The following is a 21,800-nucleotide window of genomic DNA, read 5'->3' as shown; positions in this document are numbered from 1 at the left end:
CTATTTGAAGATTCTTAATACATGATGTGATGAGATCACATTTTGATGTTTTGTAGGATCAAATAAGAGAAAGGAAGCTTAAAGAAAGAGCAGGCTGAGTCTGATAGCGAAGAGATGGATTTCGATCGCATGATTCAATGATTAGATTTTTGAGTTGATGCTTAGAAGTTATGATAGATTGCTTAGGAATATTTAGAAACATAGTTTTCATATGTACTTGCATTGTAAGGACAATATTTTCCGCAATTTTATAAATAAAGAAAATTTTGATTTTATCTTATTTTATATTTCCTTGCAATGGCATTTGTGAAAATTGATGTTTGTATGTTTCTATTTTTAGCAATATGGATTTGCTTCTTTCGTTTGTGGTAGTTTCTAAATTTACCAAATAAGGAAAGATTCGCATCACTCAAGTTTCAATTGGATAGAAACTTGGAATCATGCGATTTGTATTGTATGATGAATGGGAACCTTCATCTTTGGGAAATTAAGACTAATTCCTTGTTCACATATAGATGTGAGTCAAGTGAAGGACTAGGCGATCAAGTACACATTGTTGTGCACTGGTCGGGTCCAACACAAAGAACGATAAGACTATTCTTCATGATTTACTAAGAGCTTAGTGAACATGATTATGCTTACAAGATTAAGTATAATTCTGAATTATTGAAAAAGTTTCAATGTATAGCAGGACGAATAAGAAGAATCAAATAGGCAGAAAGATGAAAGGTTCTCTAATCTGAAAGGAAAGGGGAATACTTTACTATCATGTTTTATGATCATCTTAATGATTATGAAAACCATATAACAATTGATCCTCTAAGGACACCTTAGTGCATTTGTATGGCTAAGAAGAGGAGTTGGGAATTGTTGAAATGGTTAAATAAAAAAGGTGAATCATACTGCGTTCCAAAATCGAGTCTTAGTCATACTCCAATATTGTGCATTGAGTGACATATCTTAAGTAGGTTTATAGCACATTTGAAATTGGTAGTTGTGATGTTTTAGATAAGACAAAGACCAACTAAGACCAATGTGACATCCCCATTTTCACAACCAGAAAAGACCGATTTGTTTATTCTTTGTTTGAAAATCAGAGTAACCTTTTAAAGAAAAGTATTGCGGAATTTGTTCCCAAAAGATAAATATGATAAAGATTTATCAAAGAGTTTCTAAAGAAATGTATTTCATTATATTAAAACCTCAGGATGTCATGTTCGATATAGATTAAAAGCATAAACAGAACAACATAGGCCTTACAACATTTATTTATATCTACTGGCCTATAATCCATAATCCATCATCAAGTCATCCAACTATGCTCTTGTGCCACTACCTATAATAAATGAAACTGAGTGAGTCAGGCCTGGGAGCCTGGTGAGCACATAGGGTTTTCAACTCACAATAATAAGTTTATTAATTTCATCAAACCAGACAAACCCGATTACCCGTTCCCGTTATCCTCACTTTATGTCCCTAAATCATCTAATATAAGGGACCTAGCCTAAGGATTTCCATCGGGGTGACAACACTACTTTGGGGGTTCCTCAACAATTTATGTCAAATAAGGCAACCATGTGGGGGAACATTGAGTTGAAATAAACACCTATAGGTTGCGAGCCTGCTAGCGTTCCACTGGACTGTCTAGAAAAGTTTGTGGTCGTCATCTATACTCCGCTAGATGACTGGATCAACATCAACCTCGAGACCTCTCATCATTTTATTTCATCACACACCATCTATTACATCTACCCATATTTTACCCAACATTTTTGTAAATATAAAATACATATACAGTTTAAATCATTTAAAACATGTATAAAATTGTTAACCCGGCATAGATAGCAAGTATACAGATAATATGCACACATAACACGTAATTTATATAAGATACTTCATATCTATGTGTAATATGAAATTAACTATGCACTCATCTGTTACAGTGACGATCCAAAATTCGAGCAGCGCTTCGCTTCTTAACAATATGATTTCCTTCGATGAAACCTAGTATTATTACCACTAGATTTTAGTCTAATATTTATTGTGACTAATTATTAGTCTAGATTCATCATTAACTCAGAGTCTACTTCATGTTTTCTCATTCCATGTGTATGTAGCTCCCATATGGGTCAAAGTTGTCGATGGAGCAGCTATCAAAGAAAAGCCTTAGATAAACCTTCGGTAGTATCCAACTAATCCCAGAAAGCTTCAAATCTCCTTGGGACTTTTTGGTTGTTTCCACTTCATCACAACTTCGATCTTTGTTAGGTCAACCATTATCCCTTCATGGTTAACCACATGACCCAAGAATTGGACTTCCCGAATTCAAAAATCATATTTTGAGAACTTTGCATATAGCTTCTCCTTCTAACACTCCTCGTAAATGTTTTCCATGCTCTTCCTAGCTTTTTGAGTAAATCAAAATGTCATCTATGAACACTATCACAGATTTATCGAGGAATGGTTTACAAACCATGTTCATCAAATCCATGAATGTTGTTGGAGCATTGGTTAGTCCAAACAACATAACCAAGAACTCGTAGTGTCCATATCTTGTTCAGCTGATGATATCTTGACCTTAGATCGATCTTTGAGAAATAGTGCGAACCTTGCAACTGATCGAATAGGTCATCAATCCTTGGCAGTGGATACTTGTTCTTCACAGTTGCCTTGTTCAACTCTTTGTAATCTATGCACATCCTCATGCTTCCATACTTCTTCTTAACGAATAACACCGACGCTCCCCAGGGTCATGAACTATGTCAAATGAAACCGTTGTCCAACAACTCCTGAAGTTGTGTCATAAGTTCCTTCATCTTCGTTGGTGTTAATCAGTATGGTGCTTTCACTATGGTGTTGTCCCTGGTAACAAGTCTATTCGGAACTTTACTTGTCTATCAGGCGGTAATCCAGGAAGATCTTCGGGAAAAACTTCCGGATAGTCACACACCACTGGTATACTTTGCATCTCATTTTTCTCCTTCTTAGAATTGATCACAAATGCCAAGTACGATGTGCATCCTTTGGACAAACATTTTCTGGCTTTCATTAGGGAAATGATTCCAGAATTTACTCTACGTTTGTCCCCGTACACCATAAATGATTCCTTTCTGGGTGGGTTTACTCTTACTATCTTCTTCCTGCAAAGTATCTCGGCATCGTTGGCGCTAAGCCAATCCATTCCCAAGTCGATGTTGAAACCATTTAGCTCAATGGGTAACATATCTTCGTGTAATTCGTGTATGTTTAAGTCGATGACGATGTTCTTAATACGATCACTAACAGGTAAGAATTTGCCACTGGAAACTTCCATAATTAGGGCATTATCAAGTTTTTCTACAGGCAATGTTAGTTTCCCACCAAATTTATGCGATATAAAGCAGTAATTTGCTCCAGAATCAAATACTATATTGACAGGTAATCTATTTAAAAGAAAGGTACCTGAAGCGACATCTGCTGCCTCCTTCACAGCTTCTAGCGTCATTTAAAAGGCTCTTGCCTTCGGCTTCGGTGGTACATTGGGCCTTGTCGCCTCGTTCTTCTTCAGGCAATCCTTCGCAATGTGACCTTCTTGATTACAGCTATAGCACACCCTTTTGTTGGTGGTGCACTTGTTGGCGTAATACCCGGTCTTCCCACACTTGTAGCAGGTCACCTCCTCGCTATATTTCCCGAAGTGCTTCTTTTTGCACTTCTCACACCACTTTGCTGATAGGTTTTGTATACTACAACATCCTATGGTGCACATACAACCCTAAATACTTTGGATCTATGTTTTCTCTAATTATACATGCAATATTGTTTCAAAAGCATTAATCCTACAACTAGCATACAATTGACATAATCAACATAAAATGAATTATAGAACTACCTCTTTGTTGTAGCTTGTAGTTTTGGCCTTTAAGAACTTAGCACCCCAAGTGTGATGCCTCAAACGATTCACAACACACCCTTGAACAATTGGATGACTTCAGAGAGATTACTAGGCACACAAATCGGTTATGAACTCCAAGAACACTTGTTGTAACCGATTTTAGCCATGGGGTTATGTATATAAATGTAAGAATCCAAGAGTCATGGGTAAACCCTAATTCATACACTTTGGGTAATGATCCATATTACATGTGGGCTAACTCTTCATGGAAACTTACATAAGCTTAGCCCATTATGGATCAATAGCCTATACTATATATATATATATATATATATATATATATATATATATATATATATATAATTGATTTATATAATCAGTCTTCGTTAATTTAATAAGTCTCTTTTGATCACTAAATTAATTCCAAATTAATTCTTGATTAATACTAATTAAATAATATGATTTCATACTAATATATTAGAACTTATAATATACTAATAAATCATAAATAACCTCTTACCAAATATCCATCCTCAAATTGTCCTGGTGATATGCATCCCGAAATAAACCATGCTACTCTCGGGTCAAATCCACACCAATTTGATTTCTGTCCATCTATTGTTTCCCGATTTCCGATTTATGACGACTGACTAATTGAACAAATCACATCAGTCCAGGCTTGGCCAAGGGTGTCATCACTAGATCATCGAGGGGCCCATAGATATCACTTTTTTTCCTTTAAGGTTAAAAGGAATGGATAAAATTCGACCCATATGCTTGCTATATTTACTCATCAAATCACACACAACAACAACATGTTTTATAACACCAAGTTACTGGTGCGTTTACATACGTCAATGTGCAACCGATTCGTAAGCTATAACTCACACGTCTCTGTTTTAAGAATATAAGATATTATCGTCTCACAATTACTCGTGATAAAATCCATGAAGTGATTCAGATGAGCGTGGGTTTAATCCAATACTCAAATCTTATTCCAGGAGTACTCATGAACATTGCAGCAAACTTGTGCTATGTCTAAAACACCTAGACAATCTACAGTCAGATTCATGACAGTCCTGCCTCAATACTTACTTCCAAAGTATGATCGACTGTGGATAGTTTGAATAATCTTATTATTCTGGAAGTAGAAACATGCAAAGCGAAACACAAGAATAATCGCATCCAATATGGTCTCAAACCTTATGAATATGAATAAAACACCTTTTATTTAATCACCATATTGATTACACATTATTCATTGTATAATGTTTCGATTAATCAACTTAATATTTTAATTAGAACAATAGTTATCCCATGCTCCAAGCATGCACATTATGTTTACCTATGGTCCTTACTTTGTGAAATAGATCAATTGTAACCATTTCCAATGATACACATTTCTCAATCCAAATCCTTATCGTAAGTGTAAGAATACCAAATTCTTGTCATTTACTATAATCTGTTAGATTCGAAACTTAAATGCAATAATCATTTTGTAATGTCAATGCACAAAGGTCACAAAGATTATGCCAATGATATTCCAAAGTATTCCCTTTGGACATTGGTTACTGGACCAATTCCATGGAAGCGAAGTCCCATATTCAAAGCACATTCCTTTGAACATCCTTCTTGCATTAAAGTTTCTAATCTTACATAGATTTCCATAATTCCATATGACTAGCACTTCTGAACAAAAGTTATCTCTTCTCAGAAATTGTCAATATGGACCTTCCAAAACTTATACAATACTTCCAACTGTCTATAAACAACCAATCTTTGGTAACCCTCAGATTGTCCTCGACAATTGCTTAACCATTGTAGTCATATCTCGTTCTAGTCCCTTTTCCCTCTTAATGCCCTAGGCATTTGGAAAATTAGAACAGATTAATATTATAGCATATGTAATCAATCCTATACTTGAAGCATATGGGATACGATACATAATGTTTCACATAAAGACATGATACTTTACCGGTCTCTTGCTATAACATTTCCATATATAGAATTTCTTTATGTCAAATCTTTTCAACATAACATTCATATATATCCTTTAACTAAATTTGATTAAAATCTCAATCTAAGCTTTTAGATTTGAAATGAAGTATGGATTCCTCTCCCTTAATTATAGCAAAACAACTTTTCAAACCCTACAACTTTGCGAATTAACACTTTTGTTTTCTATAATTAACATTGCTAACTTGCAACACTTACCATAATAATCGTGCTCCCACGGTCCCACTAGCATAATAATTAAATTCTTATTAGCATAAAACTTATGCTCCCACTAGCTTTGACATGTACCCAAAAAAAAACTGGATTTCTATAAATCAATATTTATTGACTTTCTTACCAAAGTTCCGATTTCTGATACCAGATGCTTCGATAAGACTTTATCTAGGCTTCTCAAACTCATACACCTTTCCTTAGATAGCTCACATGTGTGTCTAAACAATTTTAGAACTTACAACAATAAGTCTCAAATGTTTAGACCTTTTGCCATTTATCACAATTCGAACTATGAAGAAGGATGTCTTAATCATAATAAAATTTGAGAATGCAAATATCACCAATGCTATCTCCTTAAAATCTACTTAGTGAAAATGTTTCCTCACAATCATTTTCATGAATTGGAGAGAAACCTTATGACACTTAGAATGTATGGTGTATGTGTTCCTATCCATGTGAATTTGTCATAGCCATAATCACAAGATAAGGTTAGTGACAAATCCAAACTCATATTGACTGAATCTTAATTTTCTGCCACCTGGCAACTCAAGGGCCTACCATTGCTTCCAAGTTGTTATGAAAACAACTGAGAACTCATAGAACTCACATGCATAGTCAACTTTAACTGGAATGGACACAGAAACAAGAATATGTCAACACGATAGGTTAAAATCCTCAAGTCATGTACTAGATTAACAATAGGTTTACTTTTGATTAGTTCTTGAAACTATTCAAGATCACTAAGACTCCTACTGTCCTCTTGACATATAAGATTCTCTTGTCAAGAAACATTCATTGACAACAAATATTCAAGAGTTAGTGCGGTTTCGTATCAAGACAAACACTTTCGACAATTGGTCTTAGTTGGTCTTTGTTTTATCCAAAACATCACAACTTACCAATTTCAAATGTACAAGAGTAGAAAACATTTTAATTTACATTTGATGAGTGTTATCAACCTTTCTTAAGACCATGTCACTCAAGTTACAATCTTGGAGTATGACTCTAAGACTTGATTTTGGAACGAAGTATGATTTATCTTCTTGATTTAACCATTTCAACAGTTCACGATTCCTCTTCTTAGCCATACAAATGCACTAAGATGTCCTTAGAGAATCAATTGTGACATGGTTTCATAATCACTAAGATAATCATAAAACACGGTACTCAAGTACTTTCCCTTCTTTTCAGATTGAAGAAACTTTTATCTTTCTGCCTAATTTGATTCTTCTTATTCGTTCTGCTATAAACTGAAACTTTTCCAATGGTTCAGAATTACACTTAATCTTGTAAGCATAACCATATTTACTAAACATTAGTAAATCATAACGAACAGTCTTATCGTTCTTTGTGGTGGACCTGATCAGCACACAACCAAGTGTACCCGATCCCCTAGTCCTTCACTTGACTCACATATACATGTGAACAATGAATTAGTCTTAATTTCCCAAAGAAGAAGGTTCTCCTTCATCACACAATACAAGTTGCATGATTCCAAGTTTCTATCTAACTGAAACTTGGATGATGAGAATCTTTCCTTATTTGGTAAATTATGACACTACCATAAACGAAGGAATCAAATCCATTTTCCAATATTGCTATCAATGGAAACATATAAGTAACAATTTTCACAAATGTCATTGTAAGGAAACTTAAAATAAGATAAACTTCAAAAAAACTCTTTATTTATAAAAAATTACGGAAAACTTATTCTTACAATGCAAATACATATGAAAACTATGTTGTTATCTATTCCTAAGCAATCTATCATAACTCTTAAGCAGCAGCTCAAAATTCTGATCATCGAACCATGTGATTGAAATCAATCTCTTCACGATCAGAATCAACTTATTCTTCCTTTAAGTTTCCTTTCATTTCTTCGATTCTACAAAACATAAAAATGCAATTACATTACATCATGTATTAAGAATCTCCAATTAGGAACTTAATAGAGTTAGACAATGGACTTTACCTACCATCCTTGCGATCTTTTAGGTAAATATGTCAGCTTCGCAACCAATGCCCCTTCTCTTGGCAATAGAAACAAACAGACTCTTTTGGAATGGTACACGGGACTATCTCAGATTTAGCCTTTCTCTTTACCATTTGGTCAAATGACTTGACTATGGCTGATTCCATTGGGAAGAGAAAGCTTTTCTGGACTTCCGATGTTACCATTGTCAATGTCCATGGAAGTTTGGGGAGTAGATATTCCAATCAAATTTGCTTTACCAATACGCCAAATCATTGTTGATTCAACAGCAACAAGCAAATAGGTAAGATCGATAAGGGTTATGCCGTGATCTGTAATATAGTAGTCCTTAATGAACTCACTATACAACTCAAGGAGTGACTGAAGAACCAAGTCAATAGCTAACTTCCTTGAGACATCGAATCCTAACATTCCATCCTGTCAATGTGTGACTTTATCTCTAAGACATGTGCATACACAGACCTTCCATCTTGGTGTTAGCTAGCCAATAGGGTTTGAGTGACCTTGAACTTTTCAAGTCTTTGAATTTGTGGGTTAGGGAGAATTATTTGAGGAGGTGGAGGAAGTGCAGTTCCACTACAACACAAAGAAGGGATTAACTTTCACCTTGATTGTCTTGTGGAATATCATCTTTATGAGGAAAGCTTTTTCCATAAGATTCGGGATGACCATAGTTGTCTGACCTAGACATATATAATGGGAGAAATTCAAGTTAGTTGATTTAAGTCTTTAATATAATACCCAACATGAAATATTAAGGCTAGGACCCAACACAATATTTTACAATTCAGAAGAGGGATGTCATAATCCAATTGCAAAATATTTGAAGGTAGGTAAATGACGATTTACCAATTTCCACCATAAAAAACAAAATTGATTATTAATTTTTAAATGAATTAAAATTCCTAGATCCTTTTGGGATTCATTGAACTTTTCAATGGCATGTTTAAATCTCGATTATGCCCTTCATGTTTGTGACTGGGATGCTGAGGATCACAAACAAGGTGTGAATAACCATGCAAATTAGTTTGGTACTTTCGATGTCATTTATCACCTACTCAATGTGTCGGTTAACCACACACGCTCCATTGATCTATGACAAACATCGAGCTACCCTTTGCCACCCTTGTTAGTCCAAGTTAGTGTGTCGGTTAACCACACACGCTCCACTAATGATTTGGCAAGGTGCAAAGTGCAATTTCATGGGTTAGCACCAAATTCATATTTTTTCTAAGTAACTAAAATTGAGAATTTATAAGAGTTTAGTTACTTGGTATTTTCATTATACTTTTAATGAGAATGTTCTATCCTACCCGTTCGGCTAACGACCCTCCACTAGTCAAGGAAGCGGTGAGTGAGAGTGGACACCCATTAAACCGCCGTTTTATAGGTAGTACCCTTATACCCCCCCCCCCCCCCTCCTTATAGACATGCTTCATAAATGAGACCTATTAACGGTAAGACTGACTTGTCTTATATATATATATATATATATATATATATATATATATATATATATATATATATATATATATTAAAGTTTTAACATTATAATAGTATAAAGGTATATTTTAAGCTTTTAAAATACTACATGGTTTAATTCTTATTAATAAACTATACTCTTAATTTAATTAACCTTAAACTATATCATTATGGATTTATTAATCTCTTTTAATTAAACTCTTTTTTTATTATTATTATTATTATTATTATTATTATAAGAAAAAAAAAAGACAAACTATATTAGGCAACGTGCAATGGGCAAGTAAATAAAGTGAAAGTAAGATGTTATATTAGACAAAACAATGAAATTACATTGCTTTTATCTTAAATTTAGCCCAATCATAATGCAAGAAATAGTAGTGTACTTTCATTTAATTGTCTAATATAGCATCTTACTTTGATTTCTTATTCTAAGATAAAAATAGCAACTCACTTCTCTTTTATCTAAGAACAAAAAAAATTAATAATGTTTTAATAAGAAAAAAAACTAATAATAGCATTGTCTGATGGTTTTTATCCAGCCTACTTATGATTCATGGCTTTTTTGGCAGCCTACGTACGAAACACAAGTTGATAGGGTACTACTTTTAATAACGATATTATGTTTAATACTTCTAAAATAAGGTAAATGCAAGAAAGATCAACTAACTTCAAATAATTTGTTAAAGTCTTACTTTTAAAAAGTTTTTTTTCTTTTATTCAAATTAACTTTTTATTTTTTTTTTTAATTTCACTTTTTTCATCAAAGCGTTGTACTTTGAAAGTATAGCTATAATTAGACATAGTTTGAAGACGATCACCTAATTATAGCATTGTGTTTTCAAAGTATAATATTGTAATAAGAAAAAAACCAATTATATCATTGTCTGATTCTTTTTAGTCAACCTATTTATGGAGCACAAGCCGAAAAGGTATTACTTTTTACCAAGGATATTGTATTTAATATTTCTAAAATTAGAGTTAAAGGCAAGAAATAACAACTAACTTCCATTGATTTGTTAATATGACTATTGTAAAAAGCTATACCTATATTTAAATATGGAGTAAATTACGCGAATGATCCCTATGGTTTGGGTTAATATGCACGCTTGGTCCCTAACTTATTTTTTTAAGTCGGAAAGTCCCTAGTGTTTGTTTTCGTTACGCGCTTGGTCCCTACTATTTATTTTTGTTACACATTTGGTCCCTATCTTACCTAAAAAGACTGTTATTTAAATAGTGAAAAATAGTGGCGTGGGTAAGGTAAGATGAGAGGATGGGATTGGAGGTGTGTTTATTTAAATAAATCAAAAAAACAATGGCAAAATAGTCTTTTTTTAGGAAAGACAGGGACCAAGTGCGTAACAAAAACAAAAAGTAGGGACCTTTTGAGTTAAAAAAATAAGTTAGGGACCAAACGCGCAAATTACCCAAAACCATAGGGAGTATTCGTGTAATTTACTCTTAAATATGTTGTGTAGATATTTGTATATGGATGTACCTATGTGAATAGTTTACAATTATCACTTGTATCTGGATGTATCTATGGGTCGGAATGTATTCTTTTAGATTTGTTGCTATTTTTGGTGTTTACTCTAATGAAATAGAACATGTTTGAAGGAATGGTTTTTTTTTGACTATTTGATGATTTTCATCTAAACTTACATTTTCAGCTTAATTTACACTGATATTGTTTAAAGTACATTAGTGTTTAAACTTACATTGTTAGCTTAATTTATTTCTCAAAAGTCAAATCCAACCATCTCATAGTTATTCACTGTGTTATACTCACCTCTCAAAAGGCTTGCCTACATCAAAACAAACTTCATATCTAAATAATTTAATTTATAGAATGATTTTGATTATGGCAGATATAGCAAAAATGATCAATGTTGAAGGAGTTTTCCCTAATATATCTACAACTGATCTCAAAATAGGATGCTCAGGTATTTGCTCTTTAGCCATTTTGTGCCAGGTGAAGCATGTGGCGACTAACCTGAATATAAAAAACCAAACAAAATTCAAAATAAGACACTTGTTTCTATTTGAGTTAATACAAAAATAGTGACTACACATACAAAGTCATGGTATGATGAGTTACTGAAAGATCAACGCCTTTAGATTTATAAAACTCCACTTACACTTGAACCTATTGATTAAAAATGGTAATATATAAACCCGAAACTACTCGCGTTGTACCTATTGTCCTCCTTAATAAATGAAAATGACTTTGCCACATGTCAATCTCTCATTTATTTGGCCACATATCATTTTGTCATAATTTTGAAATATATTTATTTTCCACTTGTCAATTACTTCATTATTCATTTCCACTATATCATTAATTTAGTTTCCATAAATTAAACCTATTATAATAACTATTAATTTTAAATTTGAAATTTCAATTTCAATTTCAAATAAATTTACATTTTAAACATTTGTATTTAACATTTTATTATAATAACTCGTTTAGTACACGGGTCTAACAATTAAACACGTTAATTTATTTTTTGCATGTTTTTTTTTCATAACTTTCACTTATTTCATATTTCAAATTCAAAATAAACTTTTCATCTAATCGGTCCTGTTTAACATTATGTTTTAATTAACCCGTATAATATACGGGTTTCACAACTAGTTCAAAATATGGCACATCTAAACCCAAAAACAAAAGCAAAAATCAATATCCAACAAAAAGTTCTTACGATTCATTCAATTTTACTCAATTGTCCCTAAGAAAAAGTAAACAGACACAATACATGTAGCATGTAAACAATAGAACAACAAAAGCATCATCATTTTGATAATCCCCAAGTAATCCTAGAGTGCTTCTAGTTGATCTGCTTTATTATAGTTATTTTGCTCTAGGGGTAGATCGGTCTTTTATTTAGTTATTTTGCAGGTTAGAGTTGGTGGTGATTCAAAGTAGTGGGGATATCACCTCGCTAAGATGTTATTCCCTTTTGTCCTTTTCTTTAGTAGTAGTAGTATATATATATAGTAGTTAGTAATAGGAGTGAGATAGCTAAGAATTAATCTGTAAAGAACTTTGTTCTTCTTGGAGAGACCATTCCTCTCGAATGAATGGAAATCTATCTTTAATTTTCTGGTATTATCGAGAGGTTTTGTTCGTGTGAATCTGTTAGAATGCCTGGGGTATATGATAGATTCAACAAGGATCTATCACATTTCCGTTTTGTTAAAAGTTAAACCTCGAAGATGATTTGGAACAGGGGTTAAATTTTATATTTACGATTTTATATATTATCTGATAGACTCAAAACCCTTGTTTCTTGTGGTGTTGTAGGGCATTTTTTATTAAACATTGTCATGTTTGTGCTATCAACTTGTGAAATAAGATACTAAGTGACAACTCAAGTATCTATCTATATCAAGCAAAATACTAACCTACATTTAGGAGATATATTATCTGATAGACTCACAAAATCCAATGATGTTGTATCCAGCCTCTATTCTTTTGACATGCTCTTCTCCAAGGTGGTGCATCTTTGTTGTCTCCGGGTAGGGACAATATTGTTATGTTAGAATAAATCTTAATATAATCTTTAAAAAAAAAAAAAAAAAAAAAAAAAAAAAAAAAAAAAAAAAAGAGGAGTAGAGAACCTTTACTTCATACCTTCTTGTAAAAAAACATAGAATGTTAACTGATAAATAGAAAACTTACATCTTGCATATCATACCCGGAACCACCTTGAATTATATTAAAAAAAAAAACATCCAACCATAAAAAGATTAAGATAAAGGTGTTTAGTTATTTGATTGATAATGTTCTTAGTTTCTTACCAATCTGGGATGCACGAAATTAACTTCACTGGGTTGGAAATTTCACACAGTTCTTTAGTAATTTTTAACAAAGAGTTACCTTCAGTCCATCTATGATTGTTACTGATCCAGATTTGCAAGCACACATGAAGTAGAATATATGTCCACAAATCAACTACAATATATTGATTCAACAAATACAAATGACAGATTAATCAATAGCAGATATTTGATTTTTAAAAAACAATAAACATCTATGATAAGTTAAAAAAAAACCATAAATGATCATACACCTTTAGAACATCAATGATATATTTTGAATTTGGATCTTGTCGAATAGACATATTAATTTATCAACTCATCTGCAGATATTAATTACTTAAATTCGCAAAAGGGTATTAACGTAATTCACCCATGTTTCTGATCCCGTGTGTGTTATTCATCTTCTGTAGTTTTCACATTTCTCCATTCACTTCTACTGTTTCAATCTCATCAAGATTCAAAATTTAAGAAAGTCATAATACCTTATTTTGTCTGTAATCTTCAGGCATCATAGCAGTTTCAATACAGGAGTGTCACATGGAGCAGAACATACGCCATCTACTTTTAAACTCGCCAAATTTACTGCACAATAGTGAAATTAACATCTGTAAATGTGTTTAATCTTTAACTTATTTGCATATTGATAATTAGAGAGATGAAAAAGTCACTATTATAAGACACATAAATGTCAAATGAACCATAAAAGAATCTCCTAGGCATTTAACCGAACACTTGGAGAGAGGGGTAGAAAAGTGGAGGAAAATAATATTTACATATAACATTCTGGGTAAACAGGCTTCACCTTCTACTTAGATGTATACAAATCGAAAAACCGTCGACCAGACACTGCCTCAAAACATTGGAAAATATGAGTCGAAGATAAAGAGGAATCCAAACCGAGTTCAATTCTGATAAGCTTAAAAAACATAACTTTCTGTAGAAAGTGTGAAGACCATCAGTGGTGGCGTTGGGCAGTCGGCGGCATGAGGGCCGACGATCTCAACGAAGAAAGTCTAATCAAATGGAAAGAATGAATATGGCATACTGGGTTTTGATCGAGATTATCAAAAGGTTGGAGAAGCACTGGAGTTGGTGATGAAATATCGTCGGTAACTGATATGATTAGGGCACCGTCAACATCGGCATAAACTGGAATGTCTGCTTGCTTGCTTCAATGGAGGTAGAGGCAGACACCTCCGAGAGAGTAATCAGGAATCAACTGAATCCCATCCCTGTATAAGCTTCGATATGAAGCGGGGTAACGTAATTCGATGCAGGAAGCGGTGACCGGATAAGGAAGAATAGAGGAAGGACGTGTATCTTGCAAGCCGATGACTCACATTTTAGCTAGAGCCAAAATTGACCTACCGGCTCCAAACCAGCCAGCCAAAAGTGGTTTGGCTTGGCTCAAAACCGGCCACTGTTCACAATAATAGTTGGGATTTATTGTAACTAGGTGGAGAGCCCCGTGTTGCGGGGGTCGGATGCGACAATTTTTTCCGTTGTTTGTTCTTTGTAAATGTTATTTGATTCCTTATCACCTACCAACATCATCTAACCCATGGTATACTTACAAAATATATGTGGCAACAACAAAGATGTGAAACTCCACCAAAGCACAACAGGGCAAAATAGTCAAAAGTTGAATTGAAATGAAGGAAGCCATGTCACGACACTCCATTCATAAATTGCCAAATCTAAAACAATAAAACTTACAATAACTTATATTAATACAATAAAAGCTGTATAATTCTTTGAATTTGACCAATTTTCATTAAAATGAAGATATAATTAAATAAAATTCTAATTCTTACCGATAAAAGCAATTTCGATAACCCAAAACAACAATAACAGTCATACAAATCTACCTTTAAGCATTTGGAAGACGACGAATAGCTGCAAAAGTTTTCATTTATTTTTTTTTCAATTTTTTCATATATATTAATACCTTATCATGTAACTCGGTTATTCTTTGTATAACGCTGGCCATTTCTTGAGCTGAATCTTCGTCTTCTTCTTTTGCCTTAAATTTTTTGTCTCTTAATTGTTCCTACCAACAATTTATAACATAAAATTTAAAAAGTTGTTACATTCATTTTGTATTTTGCACCACGTAACCCTACATATCTTCAACTGGCTCACAAAAAGTTCATATCCGTAGTTAGTGAAGATTTCTTGGAGGTCTTGACCATGTCTCCTTAAGCGGGAAAGCGAAAAAGCAATCAGTTTAATAATATAATTAGTTGACTTTTACCGTAATTTTATCTGCAAAAAAATGTGAAATAAAGCATACATTTAGATGATGAAAAAAACATGAATTAAGGGTTAATTTTATTGTCATTTGTATTTAAGTTTAATTCCAGACAAAAAGGTAAAATGGTCATTAATTGTTTACTCACGCGGTTCATCTAGTTCAACAACACTTTCTCAATAACATGATCTATCCATAAATGTTCAATTACGGGCTATTTTTAGCTATTGTCATTTGTTTTTCACTGTAATTTCAAACAAAGGGTAAAATGGTTATTTTTGTTATTCAACTCCTGGAAAAAAAAATCCCTAATTTTGCAAATGTCAAAGAATTTACTGATCCAATTCTTCCTATTATAGCATTCTAATTAAAAGTTTAATTTTTTTATTGTTTTATATAAATTCCCTGATTTCAATTTTATCATAAACAAGTAAAATGAAATATTATTTATTTACCGAAAAACTTTAAAAATGCAGGAAAAGTATTAAAAAAAATTATTATTTACACAAAAACTTCAAAAACCGGGAATAAATATAAAAAATCACAAAAACTTTACCATCAATTACCTTTCTCAAGCCCCATGTTCGTAAAACAAAACGACTGTTGGCAACTATAGTCGAATTTCTTCCGGTTTCCATAAGAGTTCGCGAAGCAGAAAAGGCAAGAATTAATCATGTTAAGGTAATCTTTTTTAATAAACACTTCTCTCTGTCGATATAATTCACCATAAAACAAATATGATTTACAAAAAATCAACGAAGGGCAATTATGTCATTTTCCATTATTTACATTCCAAATCCTCTAATTTATAAAGAATTTCGTTACATTTCCTGCGAAGCAAATGCTAGACATATCCAGTTACATTTCCTGGAAATATACAAAGTAATGGAAATGAATCTCTATGTCGATATAATTTACCATAAAACAAATATGATTTACAAAAAATCAACGAAGGGCAATTATGTCATTTTTCATTATTTACATTCCAAATCCTCTAATTTATAAAGAATTTCGTTACATTTCCTGCGAAGCAAATGCTAGACATATCCCGTTACATTTCCTGGAAATATACAAAGTAATGGAAATGAATTCCGTTACATTTCCTACAAAGCAAATGCTAGACATATCCAGTTGTAACAGCCTGGATTTTCAGGTATCTTTTATTCATATATTTTTGGTGTTTTGTGGGGGGGACTCGGCGAGTTGGAGCTCAGACTCGCCGAGTAGGATCGCGGATTCTAGACGCGGGTTCGTGCCTGGACTCGGCGAGTCCAAGGAATGGCCCTTCATTGCGGCTACCTTGACCTTGAGAGCACCAAAGCAGCTGAGAGTTCTTGTGAGTGAGATAAGAGGCCATTATTCACCAAATTTGTGTGTAATTGCAAGAAAGGAAGGGGAAAGTCAAGATAGAAGAGTTGGGGAGCTTGGATCTACTTCCATTTCGTCAAGGGAAGCTTCTTGAGGTATCATTCAGAGCTTATTTCCGTGTTTTCGTTGATATGGTCAGATCTAGGGTTTCTTCATGCCTTGTTTGCTTTGTAATTGAAGTGTGAGAGGTCCCATGGGGATATGGTACCTAGATCTGGACCTTAGCAGGTCTAGAGAGTCCCAAATGTCATGCTTTATGTCCTTCCTTTTGGGTTGGAGACTAAGGTTGCCATCTTAGAGGTCATTTCTTCAAAAGAGCCTTATAGGTGTTGCATGGTAGCCAAGACTGTGACTTTACGTGATGAATGAGCTTAGGAGGGCCAGATCTATGAGTTGTTGGAGCGGATCTGACCTCAGAAGCGAGATTGAGTTGATGCATGGCATGGACTCGCCGAGTCCGAAGAACAGACTCGGCGAGTAGCATGAAGATTGTCCTTAACCACTCAGCGAGTGGTCCTGCCGAGTTATGGGTTGACTCAGTGAGTCAGGGAGAGTTAGAGAGGGTTGACAGGTGGACTGAGTCGAGCTGGAACTCGCCGAGTTGAGTCGTGGTGGCCCCGCGATTCATGCCAGGTGGAACTCGTCGAGTCAGGGGAGTACTCGACGAGTTAAAAGAGAATCCTAGAGAGTTGGTGAACACGTATAGACTCGCCGAGTCCGGTCAAAGTTGACCATTGACCGTTGACCAGAGTTGACCAGTGTTGACTTGACAGGGTTAGTCAACCTTAGCTGTGAAAGTGTTAATTAGAGATATATTATATTATAGGAGGATTATAGCTCAGGGGATCGAACACGAGCGATTTCAAGGATTTGCGAGTTATCGAGATACGCGAGGTGAGTCTTCTCACTATACTTTACCTTGAGTAGGTAACCAGAGTTATGTGACAAAGTATTTGTATGCTATGTATGTTGTGTGTTGTACTGCATTATTTCTATGTGATTTATGTTGTGCATGTTTACAGAGTTAGAACCGGAAGGTTCCCAGAGTTAGAACCGAAGGGTTCACAGAGTTAGGACCGGAAGGTTCATAGAGTAGGGTCCACGGACCCACAGAGTTATAGCCTCGAGTGGCTATTATGTGTATGTGTGGTATTTTGGGGAAGTCACTAAGCTTCGTGCTTACAGTGTTTTGTGTTATGTGTTTCAGGTTTCTCTCAGGATCACGGGACGACACCGGCTCGATTGTACACACCAGAGAAAGAGTCATGTTTTGAGGATCCTGGTTTATTATGCAAGTGAAAATGGAGTTATGTTTTTGTAATTCGATTATGAATGAGATTTTAAGAAAAGTGTTTTAAAGAATTAAAAGATTATTTTTAAATGAAAAATTGTTTTGAAATTTACGGTGTTACACCAGTTACTTCAATTCACAATTCTTTTTGACAGATTCCAGTTTCTTCTAAAACATTATGTGAAACAGACACCTCCTAACTGTATAAAATTAGGTAGGTGGTCGACAGAGATTAAAAATAGCATATTTATCAGGTTATGTGTTTGTATACGTTTGCATACACATATGAGGTCACATGTTCAAGTCATGGAAACAACCTATTCAAAAAAGTGAATAATTACATGTATACAGAAATGGTCAATGTTCTTGATGGTTGTGATATTTGGATGAGTACCTGTCTGCAGAACAACACTTAGTGGCTCGCATTTCTCATCTACAAAAGCACAAACAGAGAAATAAGAATTTTTTTTTATTGTGATAAAAATGAAAAAATCCACACCATATTTCAGAAAGATGAATAAGAGAACGAAAAAAGTAAAAATTGAGAAGATATGTCTTCATCACCAACTATTCTGCTTGTATACCCAATCAATTAAAGGAAAATTCTAATCGGTGAGCATCAGATGTTTATATACCCACAGAAAAGAAATAATAAATTTATAGTTTACCTTATTTCCAAAGTATAGACAGCATATTTCATAACAGTTTGGAAGATGATTCCTATAGCAAATAAATGAAAATTAGAATAATAGAAAAGTTAGACTATGCGGTATGGGTCCAACGAGAAGCAACGAGGGGTGAGGTGGCACCCCTCAACGGCGTTATGACACGGGGAACACCGCCCCCCCCCCCCCCCCAACTTGTTGCATCTTGTCATGGCAAATCTCGTTGGCGTTGTGACGAATTGAAACGGGAGGAACACCAACTTTTTGTTTTTTTTTCTTTTTTCTTTTTTTTTCTTTGGTGTTGCATCTTGTTGCTTCTTGTTGCCCATTTCCCCACTTGGTGTTATAACACCACTTGCTTATGTGGCATGTGAGGTGGTGTTGCACTTGTTGCCCACACCCAATGCTCTTAATGTTCACTAAAATATACTAACTCACTCTTCAAAGTAATAGAATGGCCAAATCCATTGGAATAAAGAAAAACGCATGAATAAGAGTAGGTATGAGATACCAATCAAGTGGTGGGATTCATCTTCTTTACGAAAACCTTGAGCAAAACCTTGTAAAACAAAATTATTAGTCAAATTTGAGAGAAAAATTACAATATTCAACAAAAATGTAGGGAAGAACAACAAAATATGACCCCTAACTATGATTCATCATCATTAATCATGGACATCTTCAATAATCCTTCATATAAACCTGTATCTCACAACTATATAAACTTGTATCTCACAACTACGAAAACTGAACGTATAGAAAACCGAGCCATAAACAGATTTTTGTGAAAATTTGAACCCATCATGAAGAAGAAGAAGAAAGCAATGCGGAGATGTACCAACTTTAGGTCTGAAGGGACCCGAAACCTGAAACGAACATTGGTGGTGGAGCGTATGAAATCGGCGACCATCTGAATCGGATCCGAAGACGACTTCTCTGAGGTGGTGAGGCGGTGGAAGGCGATGAGGTAACGTTGATAAGATGAGAGGCGGTCGGGCAATAGAAGAAGTAAACATTGAAAGTGATTGAAGGTTTTGAGTAATAGGTGGAGGGATTAAGCGGTGGAGATTGCCCACTAAAAAGAATGAAGAAGCAAATGTATCTAAAGCGGTGAAAGAAGGAAGGGTAGGTAGCAGGGATTAACCAAGGAAGAGTATCTGTCGTATGGAAGGATTGGGAAGATTTGAGGTGGTGGGTAAATCAGACCAAGCAAAGTTAGGCGGTACCCTGATCCACAAATACAGCAAAATGTGACAAATACAGCAAAACTTCAGGGACCCAATTTGACAGACAAGGGAAGGGACGATTACTATTCCTTTTCTTCATAACTTTAATATATATATAATAATTTGTATGATAAATTACCATTCATAACTTTAATATATATATATATATATATATATATATATATATATATATATATATATATATTAAAGTTATGAATGGTAATTTATCATACAAATTATTATATATATATATATATAATAATTTATATGATAAATTATTATATATATATATATATATATATATATATATATAATAATTTGTATGATAAATTACCATTAATGGGTTTTCTCCGTTTATAAGAATATACTTTCAACAAAAATTATTGTTTAAACTCCCGCTGTAACATACGGGCTGAAAAACCTCGTTAGTAACATGAAATGAAATAAATAAAAATTTAGAAATTAAAGTTCCATTTTTAACTATGGTTCAACTTATGATCGTTAACAAATATGGTTCAATGATTCATTTCAAGAAATAATTGTATCAATATTAGTTGTGGGTTAACTCGAATAATTCTTCCATTTGTATAATTTAACCAAACATTGTTTGTGATTAAATCTAATATGCTACTCTAAATTCTAAATTCTAACAGTTCTAAATTTAATGTACATACCCCCATTAATGTTGATGGAAACGTCAACTGCAGCTAACGACATTCAGAATGTTGTATAAATCTAGAATGGAATCATAGACAAAGACAATGCTATTATTTGTTTCATGTTAAAACTTAGAATTATGGCGGGATTCTAAGTCTTAATGAACTTTATTAGAAAACTAACAAATTGATTAAGTTTATTAATAATGTAATGTGTGTCGAGTTGAATATGAAATTAAACACAAAGATTTATATAAATAAAACATTGAAAAGTAACTGTACATAATCGTTTCACATAATAGATCAAACTAAAGTTTCAAAGAAAACCCTTATGTTTAAATCAAATAACTTGGTTACACCTGATGATGGCAAAAACCCCAATACAATCAAAATTAAACTAAAAAAATGCAATGAACATAGCTTACACTAATCAAAAGATGAAGTTCTTATGCTTCTATAACGTTCGTCCATTTAAAAATATGGCTTTTAGGTTTTAAAAATTAAATTCTCGTGAAATTAATTGAAACAATGCTTATATATTAAAAATATGGTGTTGAAAAACCATCTGCATAACCATACAGACTCAGTTTTTTCATTGAAAACAAGAATATAGCTATGATTTTTTCATTGTTGTCGACTGACTAATGTTCTTTGTTTCAATTGCCTTTTCAGTTTACAGGATCTTCAGGTCTATATTCTTCCATGGTTCTATGCTACATCTTGAGCGTATTCAATATCTTGGACCTCGTTCATATAGGCTTAATTAGAGCTGTAGACAGAGCTATGGGTTGAGTTCATTTTTGTACATTGGCTACAAGCAATGCTATATTGAACCTTCTTATATCATTAATGGTTGCATACAATCAATCCAGATTACCCTTATCACTACTATTTCATGGATGAGTGTAAACTTAAGGGATCGCATTGAAACAAGTCTAAA

General features: G+C 33.6%; 1 protein-coding gene and 1 long non-coding RNA gene across 3 annotated transcripts; both read right to left on the bottom strand.

The window, feature by feature from the left end:
• Positions 1–10,617: 10,617 nt before the first annotated feature.
• On the bottom strand, positions 10,618–14,781 carry LOC122196523 (uncharacterized). Of its 2 annotated transcripts, none has more exons than XR_006188410.2 (3): positions 14,177–14,781; positions 13,886–13,985; positions 10,618–11,574 (listed from the first exon to the last, which is right to left on the bottom strand). It is a non-coding gene; the product is annotated as an uncharacterized LOC122196523 (long non-coding RNA). The 2 variants fall into 2 exon arrangements; XR_006188411.2 differs by having other exon boundaries at positions 14,206–14,775.
• A 4,037-nt stretch (positions 14,782–18,818) lies between these two features.
• Positions 18,819–20,184, bottom strand: LOC111899794 (uncharacterized). The gene is made up of 4 exons (XM_023895647.2): positions 19,817–20,184; positions 19,490–19,537; positions 18,982–19,033; positions 18,819–18,885 (listed from the first exon to the last, which is right to left on the bottom strand). Exons 1-4 carry the CDS (start codon positions 19,992–19,994, stop codon positions 18,819–18,821), a joined length of 345 nt encoding a protein of 114 aa, XP_023751415.1. The 5' UTR covers positions 19,995–20,184.
• Positions 20,185–21,800: the final 1,616 nt, after the last annotated feature.

The sequence above is a fragment of the Lactuca sativa genome, chromosome 2 (genome assembly GCF_002870075.4).
Source record: "Lactuca sativa cultivar Salinas chromosome 2, Lsat_Salinas_v11, whole genome shotgun sequence".
Lineage (NCBI taxonomy): Eukaryota > Viridiplantae > Streptophyta > Magnoliopsida > Asterales > Asteraceae > Lactuca > Lactuca sativa.
Note: the sequence above shows the minus strand (reverse complement) of the source record. Positions and strands in the feature narration are given on the sequence as shown.

What these genes read in the sequence shown, in the direction of transcription:
- LOC111899794 (XM_023895647.2), bottom strand. Translation starts at nt 19,994, where the DNA reads ATGTTTACTTCTTCTATTGCCCGACCGCCTCTCATCTTATCAACGTTA. An exon ending in TCCCTTCAGACCTAAAGTTG is followed by an intron (nt 19,538 to 19,816) that starts GTACATCTCCGC and finishes TTGTTTTACAAG; the next exon opens with GTTTTGCTCAAGGTTTTCGT. An exon ending in GTCTATACTTTGGAAATAAG is followed by an intron (nt 18,886 to 18,981) that starts GTAAACTATAAA and finishes GTATACAAGCAG; the next exon opens with AATAGTTGGTGATGAAGACA.